The 10,066-nt window shown below is 36.5% G+C and overlaps 1 protein-coding gene across 1 annotated transcript in view; it reads right to left on the bottom strand.

Annotated features, from left to right (window-relative positions):
• Window positions 1-552: 552 nt before the first annotated feature.
• The window catches only part of gcn1 (GCN1 activator of EIF2AK4), a 59,769-nt gene continuing 50,255 nt past the window's right edge, over window positions 553-10,066 (bottom strand). Inside the window, 5 exon segments of the mRNA XM_079687074.1 lie at window positions 553-1,151; window positions 4,733-4,954; window positions 5,906-6,016; window positions 9,018-9,166; window positions 9,675-9,771. Coding sequence (XP_079543200.1) covers window positions 1,026-1,151; window positions 4,733-4,954; window positions 5,906-6,016; window positions 9,018-9,166; window positions 9,675-9,771 — 705 coding nt within the window. The 3' untranslated portion in view covers window positions 553-1,025.

Below are 10,066 nucleotides of genomic sequence, written 5' to 3'. Positions count from 1 at the left end.
CACATGTGTATCCTCCGCGGTCTTAAAATCCCCACAATGCTTTGCGCACGGACCAACTTCCAAAAATAGGTGGCGAAGAATTTAAGGCGGGGCCTCTCATGACGCACACCTGCACACTTGCTATCCATTCTTCGTTCTCCGAATGCCAGGCAGGATTCTTGCCTAGCCTCTGAGGGACCTGACACGGAGGGACATGTCCTACCAAGGAAGCGTCCTCGACATTGAGAAACCCCCAGTGCGTTGGAGCACTAGCCAATAGAAGCACAAGTGTTCCGTAGTGATGTCACTGTGTTCCGGAGTGATGTCACTGTGTTCCGGAGTGTGTGGGAGAGAAACTCCTTCTGGAGGGAACACATTTACATGCACTAAAACCTGTGTAACACACTACTGGAGACGCCCGAATAAGATTTGCAGACCCTTCCTGCATATATGTATCGCGTCTGAATATAATCACACATACTGATAATGTGAATAACCTCAAACTCTCAGCAGGTAGCGCACAGAGGACTTAAAGTCCGGAAGAAAACAAACTCCAATATTTCACACACAACATTATGAAATCGAGATCCTTTTATTTAGTTTAACCTTTTTTCTTTTACAACCGTTTCACTGACATAAGAATAGTTTTATTCCCATAAGAGGTTGCATTCTCCCCCAAACCACTCTCACACACAAAGTCCAAATAAAAGTTAAAGACAGGGGTTTCCTCACAGCGGCGTCTTCGATCACTGAAATCCTTTGGGTAAAATGAAGTAGCAAAACACTGTAACATCAAACAAAGTTGGCATTGTGTCTTTTATAATGCAGGACCACATTATGAGATAAAATTAAAAAAAGGTATAAATTGGGTTTTAAAGGCCGCTAAAACAATGACTCAAAAAGAAAATTAGTTTTTGGGGATATAGTGGGAAAACACATCTCAGCCTTGGTCCATGAAAGGCAACCTGGGCATGTTTGGTGTGTGTGTGTGTACATGTGTGTGTGTGGTTGCACTGTAGATCATTTCATAGCCCAGTCGTGCTGCATCACGTCAGGATGGTGTCGTCGATCTCCTCGTTGGAGTCTGGCAGGCTGCAGATCTTCTTCAGAGAGCGGCGGTGGCAGTCTGACAGCAGGTCGTTACTGGCTGAGTCCAAGATGGCCGTCACACTCTGGAACACAGGAAGAGGAACAGGACACATGAGGACAGCAATTGCTTTGCTATTCATGCTACTCAAATGAAAGCTGAAAGATGATGTGAAAATATTCAGACTGTACTGTAATGTAATGTTATGTACTGTACTGTTATGTACTGTACTGTAATGTAATGTAATGTACTGTAATGTTATGTACTGTACTGTTATGTACTGTACTGTAATGTAATGTAATGTACTGTAATGTTATGTACTGTAATGTTATGTACTGTAATGTTATGTACTGTAATGTTATGTACTGTAATGTTATGTAATGTACTGTAATGTTATGTAATGTTATGTAATGTACTGTAATGTAATGTAATGTTATGTAATGTACTGTAATGTTATGTAATGTACTGTAATGTAATGTTATGTACTGTAATGTTATGTACTGTAATGTTATGTAATGTTATGTACTGTAATGTTATGTACTGTAATGTACTGTAATGTACTGTACTGTTATGTACTGTAATGTTATGTACTGTAATGTTATGTACTGTAATGTTATGTACTGTACTGTAATGTTATGTACTGTTATGTACTGTAATGTTATGTACTGTAATGTTATGTAATGTACTGTAATGTAATGTTATGTACTGTACTGTAATGTTATGTACTGTTATGTACTGTAATGTTATGTACTGTACTGTAATGTTATGTACTGTAATGTAATGTTATGTACTGTAATGTTATGTACTGTAATGTTATGTAATGTACTGTAATGTAATGTAATGTAATGTACTGTAATGTTATGTAATGTACTGTAATGTAATGTTATGTACTGTACTGTAATGTTATGTACTGTTATGTACTGTAATGTTATGTACTGTTATGTACTGTAATGTTATGTACTGTAATGTTATGTAATGTACTGTAATGTAATGTAATGTAATGTACTGTAATGTTATGTAATGTACTGTAATGTAATGTTATGTACTGTACTGTAATGTTATGTACTGTTATGTACTGTAATGTTATGTACTGTTATGTACTGTAATGTTATGTACTGTACTGTAATGTTATGTACTGTACTGTAATGTTATGTACTGTAATGTAATGTTATGTACTGTAATGTTATGTACTGTTATGTACTGTAATGTTATGTACTGTAATGTTATGTAATGTACTGTAATGTAATGTAATGTAATGTACTGTAATGTTATGTAATGTACTGTAATGTTATGTAATGTACTGTAATGTTATGTACTGTTATGTACTGTAATGTTATGTACTGTAATGTTATGTAATGTACTGTAATGTACTGTAATGTTATGTAATGTACTGTAATGTACTGTAATGTACTGTAATGTTATGTGGTGTAATGTTATGTAATATTATGTACTGTACTGTAATGTTATGTAATGTAATGTAATGTTATGTACTGTAATGTACTGTAATGTTCTGTACTGTAATGTTATGTAATGTTATGTACTGTAATGTTATGTACTGTAATGTACTGTAATGTTATGTAATGTTATGTAATGTTATGTACTGTACTGTAATGTTATGTAATGTAATGTAATGTTATGTACTGTAATGTACTGTAATGTTATGTACTGTAATGTACTGTAATGTTATGTACTGTAATGTTATGTACTGTTATGTACTGTAATGTTATGTAATGTAATGTTATGTACTGTACTGTAATGTTATGTAATGTAATGTTATGTTATGTTCTGTACTGTAATGTTATGTAATGTTATGTACTGTACTGTAATGTTATGTACTGTAATGTTATGTACTGTAATGTTATGTAATGTAATGTTATGTTATGTACTGTAATGTAATGTTATGTACTGTAATGTAATGTTATGTACTGTTATGTACTGTAATGTTCTGTACTGTAATGTTATGTAATGTTATGTACTGTACTGTAATGTTATGTACTGTAATGTTATGTAATGTTATGTACTGTAATGTTATGTACTGTTATGTACTGTAATGTTATGTACTGTTATGTACTGTAATGTTATGTACTGTACTGTAATGTTATGTACTGTACTGTAATGTTATGTACTGTTATGTACTGTAATGTTATGTACTGTTATGTACTGTAATGTTATGTACTGTACTGTAATGTTATGTACTGTACTGTAATGTTATGTACTGTAATGTAATGTTATGTACTGTAATGTTATGTACTGTTATGTACTGTAATGTTATGTAATGTAATGTTATGTAATGTACTGTAATGTACTGTAATGTTATGTAATGTACTGTAATGTACTGTAATGTACTGTAATGTTATGTGGTGTAATGTTATGTAATGTTATGTACTGTACTGTAATGTTATGTAATGTAATGTAATGTTATGTACTGTAATGTACTGTAATGTTCTGTACTGTTATGTACTGTAATGTTATGTAATGTACTGTAATGTTATGTACTGTTATGTACTGTAATGTTATGTACTGTAATGTTATGTAATGTACTGTAATGTACTGTAATGTTATGTAATGTACTGTAATGTACTGTAATGTACTGTAATGTTATGTGGTGTAATGTTATGTAATGTTATGTACTGTACTGTAATGTTATGTAATGTAATGTAATGTTATGTACTGTAATGTACTGTAATGTTCTGTACTGTAATGTTATGTAATGTTATGTACTGTAATGTTATGTACTGTTATGTACTGTACTGTAATGTTATGTAATGTTATGTAATGTTATGTACTGTACTGTAATGTTATGTAATGTAATGTAATGTTATGTACTGTAATGTACTGTAATGTTATGTACTGTAATGTACTGTAATGTTATGTACTGTAATGTAATGTACTGTTATGTACTGTACTGTAATGTTATGTAATGTAATGTTATGTTATGTTCTGTACTGTAATGTTATGTAATGTTATGTACTGTACTGTAATGTTATGTACTGTAATGTTATGTACTGTAATGTTATGTAATGTAATGTTATGTTATGTACTGTAATGTAATGTTATGTACTGTAATGTAATGTTATGTACTGTTATGTACTGTAATGTTCTGTACTGTAATGTTATGTAATGTTATGTACTGTACTGTAATGTTATGTACTGTAATGTTATGTAATGTTATGTACTGTAATGTTATGTACTGTTATGTACTGTAATGTACTGTAATGTACTGTAATGTTATGTAGTGTAATGTTATGTACTGTAATGTACTGTAATGTAATGTACTGTAATGTTATGTACTGTAATGTAATGTACTGTAATGTTATGTACTGTAATGTACTGTAATGTACTGTAATGTTATGTACTGTAATGTAATGTTATGTACTGTAATGTAATGTTATGTACTGTAATGTTATGTAGTGTAATGTTATGTACTGTAATGTACTGTAATGTTATGTACTGTAATGTACTGTAATGTACTGTAATGTAATGTAATGCACTGTCCTGTCATTTAATATAATTGAATGAACTGTAATGTATAGTACTTTGATGTAATATAAAGTACTGTAATATAATGTAATGTATAGTAGGCCTTGACTTGTGGGTTTTTTCACGGGTTGAGGCAGAACCTGCCCGGGTTGTTCTGTAATATTCTGTAACAGTGAGCATCCTGACCTGCATGGTGGTGTCCCCCTGCCTGAGCCTCAGCAGGTTCACGATGGTGTACTCGCTCTGCGCTCTCACGCTGGTGTTCTTGTCCTTGGTGTTATCCAGCAGGCTCTTCAGCAGCGGCTTGATGAGGCTGGCCTCCATGGAGGGGGTCTCCTCCTCTCTAAACACCCACCACAGAACCCTCTCTGACACCAGCCGGATGTCACTGGACTGGTTCTGGAGACTCTGAGGGGACACAGAGAGAAACACGTCTCAACATAAAACCTATATCTTATATATATATATATCCTTTATTTAACCAGGTAAAAGTCTCATTGAGATTACAATTTCTAAAATGGCTACGAGCTAACGGCTAACATTCATTCAGCCTCTCAGCTTCTCTAGACATTGAGGAGGTTTTCACGGCAGCCAAATTGTCCACAAAGCTTTTTTCAAAAATAAATGAACTTGATTAAAACCAATTCAAACCCTGAATAAAGCAGTTCGGCAGGTGGTGCCAGCTAAAGGCTAAAATAACCCAACTTCTTTCTCTGATAACTTTCATGAAAACATAAAAAATCTGTGCTTCCCCCTGGTTTATCTAGACGTCCACGACTAATATATACACCTAAAGTAGCTACAGTATGTAAAATGTGTTATTTCTTACTGCTTTTTCATCGTTCCCGGAGTTTCAAAAAAAAATTCATAAACGCATTCAGCCGCACAGATATTGTTTTGCCCATCAAGAAAGCATGGAGCCACATTAGCATTCATTCGTAGCCATGTTTCTGTCGACCTGATGAATTGATATATCTATTATTCATTAAGTTCATCCATCACATGCCCATCGTGCAATTGAACATTTGTAGATATATCAACGTCTCCATCAACTTCTGAGGCATATAACTGGCTCTTTAGCCGCTTTAAAGTTCCCCTAATTAGCCTCTGATTGTGTCCGTGTGAACCTTTTCCCCTATAACAAGCTCTCTGTTCCTGAAAATGGAGATAATAAAAGCAGAAAACAGTCAAATGTAAAGGAATGATACCAAAACATATAAGATAAAAGATGGTAAAAGTTCTCTAGACGCTGACAGAAAATGAACAATATATATATTCACAAAGTGCCAATAGGATAGTAACGTATTCTCTAATCCCTTCTTCTCTTGTACACATGATGTAAGTGAAGTCATTTCTTACCTTGACGAGCTGTGTGACGATGCGCTGGTTAACGCCGCCCCCCCCCTCCGTCCTCAGGTTATGCCTCATCAGGAAGCCCATGGCTCGGATCCCACTGGTGGCGATGGGGATCTGGAGGAAAAGGGGGAGGAGTCACAATGTGAACATGAAGCAGGAATTAACAAATGACAGACCAGTACACAGGATCTATTTATTATAATATATATTTAAAGTCAGATATACTGTGTTGTATTTTTTTCCACTGATTTAATTATTCGATTTCCCAAATGTGTATATTTGTCTTACTGTGTTTCTGTCTACCATTACACACCAGGACGATTCTCCGTTTTACGATTTCTATATTAAAGGGGACCGATCATGCAAAATGCACTTTTGTACGTCTTTTCTACATGAATATGTGTCCCCGGTGTTCCAGGGAACTCACCAAGTGTCAGAAAACACAACCCTCTCTATTTCCCTCCATACCCAAATCTCTTAAAAAGGGGCTGCAACGGATCTGATAGACTGATCCAGATTTGAACACTTCTATGACGTCACAGAAGTGGCGCTACGGCTATTGGGCCAACTCCACCAATCAGGAGGAGACAGCCACGGACATTGAAGTTGGAAAGCGCTGGAGACGCTGTAGTACATATGCCAGGCCTGTAGATGGTGCTGTTCTCACAGAATCAGCCCATGATGCAAAGACAGTGTTACATTGAGCGAAATGAGGAATGGCTAAAATGCATGATCTGTTTGGTATTTTGAAAAATAAAAAGTATAAATATGCCTTATATAGGTATGGTCCTACACTATATTATTCAAATATAGCATGATATGTCCACTTTAAGTAAATATATATATATATATATATATACACAAAATCCAATTCCCCAAATGATAAATGATTCTTATTTTTATAATAATGTCTAATTCAAGTCATTACTATTATTTCAGTCTGTACAGTTAGTCAGTTGTTATAAACGTATAACGGCAGTGGCTCACTCAGTAGGGGCTTGGACTGTGAGCTGTAGGGTCGCCGGTTCAAGTCCCCGAACAGACCTAAATAATGGAGTGTGGACTGCTACTTGGAGAGGTCCCAGTTCACCTCCTGCCCTGCCGTGGTGCACTTGAGCAAGGCACCGGACACCCCCCTTCCCCCCTCACTCCCATTTCTCCCCGGGCGCTGTACAATAGCTGCCCACTGCTCCTAGTGCTAGACTCCTGGTACTAGGATGGGTTAAAAGCAGAGAACACATTTCGCTGTGTGCTCTGCATGTGAGACCATTACAGAGGGGTTCATCCCTCCCATTCTATTCTAACAGTAATAAGGGACACATTTAAATACATTAAAACCTACTTTGTAATGAATACATTCTGATTCTGAGAAGAAAATAAGGAAACTGTGAGTCATTCGTGCCTCTGTTATTAGCCCGACTAGTTTCACTTCTGTCTGTCGAAAAAAGTTATTAACTCTCATCCTTTATGACAGGAAGTATTCACGATAAATGTATAAAACCTTGAATTATGTCCATAAAGAGTTTTAGTGACCTAAATAATATCTGTGTATGAATACCGGTGCAGATTCATTTTCCCCATAATGACCAAGTCGCTGCACATTATCCCGCTTATTACACGGCCACATTCTCAACAAAGTAACGACATGACTCCCAAAATTAATTGAAATGCTTTTATAGATTTAGATTTTTTTTTTATTGATTTAAAAAATAGTTTTAATATGCGCTTTCACACCGGAGTACTTTTCCCAGTATAGTTCCGAAAATGTACGTTCACACCAGAGAACGCGGTAACCGAATATTTTTCGTCTATGACGGATTTTTTTTAACAATGACGGAAAAATCTGAAAGCAGTCCGTCGTTTTGACAGATTAGAACAAACTCAGAACAGCGCCAAAGTTTCCCCGCAGCGAGGCTCCGGTGTTATGCCGTGTTATGCATGCCCGCCAAAAAGGAAATGACACCGTTTCCAAACCCAACTTTGCCGAACAGATCATTGAAATGTCTGAGTTTTGGCTTTACGCTGAGCGCGCACCCGCGAAGTGCAGTGGGCATGCATAACACGGCGCTAACAGTTCACGAGCGTGCGCCCATCCCCCGTTGACAGTTCACGAGCATGCACGCGATCTGCTCTTTAGTTCCACGGGGGAACTAAGTGCTTGGTGTGAAAGCGCCTATTGATTTAAAATGACATGCATCCGCTAAGAAAAATAGCCGCTTTTTGATTACAGATTTGAAAACATCGTTGCTTGCTTTAAAAGTAGCACAATTCTTTATGTCAAACCTTGGGAAGTATCTAGATACCCCTGCCCTAATGCCAAAGGAACTGCACACTGAATATGTGTCGCCGTTTCATGTCTATGTCTGGACCGCTGCGTAAAAAGGAGGGTTTCTGCCCCGTTACTTCTCCACCTCTTGTCTTTTTCTTTTCTCCGCTGGGGACTCATCAGCCACTAACCATTCATCCAAATGACTGTGCTCTCCAAATATATTAAAATGAATATTAAAATCCTCCATGTTGCTCTCAGACGGGAGACAACGGAAAACTAAAGACAAGCAATCAAACAGTTAAACCGACCGGACTTCTTTCTGCAGATGTGAGCGTCCTTAGCAACGGTCAACGTGTCCTTGTGTTGACCAATCAGAATCGAGTATTCAACCAAGCCATGTAATAATATTATTTGTTGTTATTATTGTTTTTAGTAGTTGTAATAATATTTATTTGATTTTAGTTTTATCCTTTCTTAGATTTTAACTGTCAACATATTTTTGGGAAAGTTGTAAGAATTTTATTTTGGATTTTAGGAATAAGTCATATACATATATTCTATAGTAGTATTTAGTCAATTAATAATTATTAGTTTATTTAGTGTGATCCTTCCTTTCATTTGAAGTATTTAAGCATTTTAGGAATAAATAATATCAATATATTTAGAGGAAGGGGGCTGTAGGGGGGGATAAAAAGGAGACACAAGCAGCGACAATTAAATAAGAAAATAAATAAACATAAAAATGTCGCAAGTTGTGAATATTCATTTTACAAGTTTTAGGAATAAATAATATGTGGGGGGTGACAGATGTGGATGGAGAGAGGTAACGGAGCTGATTGTCCTCACCCTGTCTGCAGTGGCGTTGGTTAAGATGGCCTCGGTCACAGTGTCGCAGTATTCCCCCCCGCACAGCCTCTCAGGAGCGCACTTCACTGCGATGGACATGGCCAGACTGCGGCCGTGACGAACCATCCAGTCCACGCCGGAAACATCCGCTGCAGGAGGACAAACAGCTGTTAGAGGAAACGATTCTGAGAGACATGAGCAGTGTGAACATCAGGAGAGGAAAACACTGTTTGGGGTCAAAGTGAGGAAAACACACATTTACTAAGTCACTGTTTTCATGTGAGCCTGAACAGTAAGTCAGGCTGTTGTGATAAATAGTAATCAGAGGCACATTGTTAAGAATCACATGTTTTACTTTCAGGGGAATTGGGTTTGGTGAACGAATATTTGTATAAGAATAAGAACTTCAATTAAGAATTTGAAAATAAAGATATTTATATAAAATATCCCAATACATTTTTATTTTTTTATAACCAGTTAAAAAATGTGTCATAAAAAAAAGAATACAAAAATCAAATATATCTATAACAAGTTAAAGTAAAATGTAAAAATAAATAAAAATAAAATATAATAAACATATTCATATAAACAAAAATTACAGTACAAATGTTGATAAATATATATAATTGTAATTATTAAGACGTTAAGAAAACCAACCTAAGATGTGTTGCTGTAACACATTCTTCAGCTCGTCCTCCGACAGGAAGGCACACAGCTCCCCGACGCAGCCTGCTGAAGCCATACGGGTTGCATCCTACACACACACACACACACACACACACACACACACACACACACACACACACACACACACACACACACACACACACACACACACACACACACACACACACACACACACACACACACACACACACACACACACACACACACACACACACACACACACACACACACACACACACACACACACACACACACACACACAGGTTTGAGTGTCATTTATTCTCAAACTGAGAGAGGCTCAAACCACATCCTCTCTGCCTGACTTCCGTTTTTCTACCGAGTTCAGAGAGGAAACTGAACCA

This window comes from Notothenia rossii (assembly GCF_949606895.1).
Source record: "Notothenia rossii genome assembly, chromosome: 6".
In the NCBI taxonomy this organism is placed as follows: Eukaryota; Metazoa; Chordata; class Actinopteri; order Perciformes; family Nototheniidae; genus Notothenia; species Notothenia rossii.
Note: the sequence above shows the minus strand (reverse complement) of the source record. Positions and strands in the feature narration are given on the sequence as shown.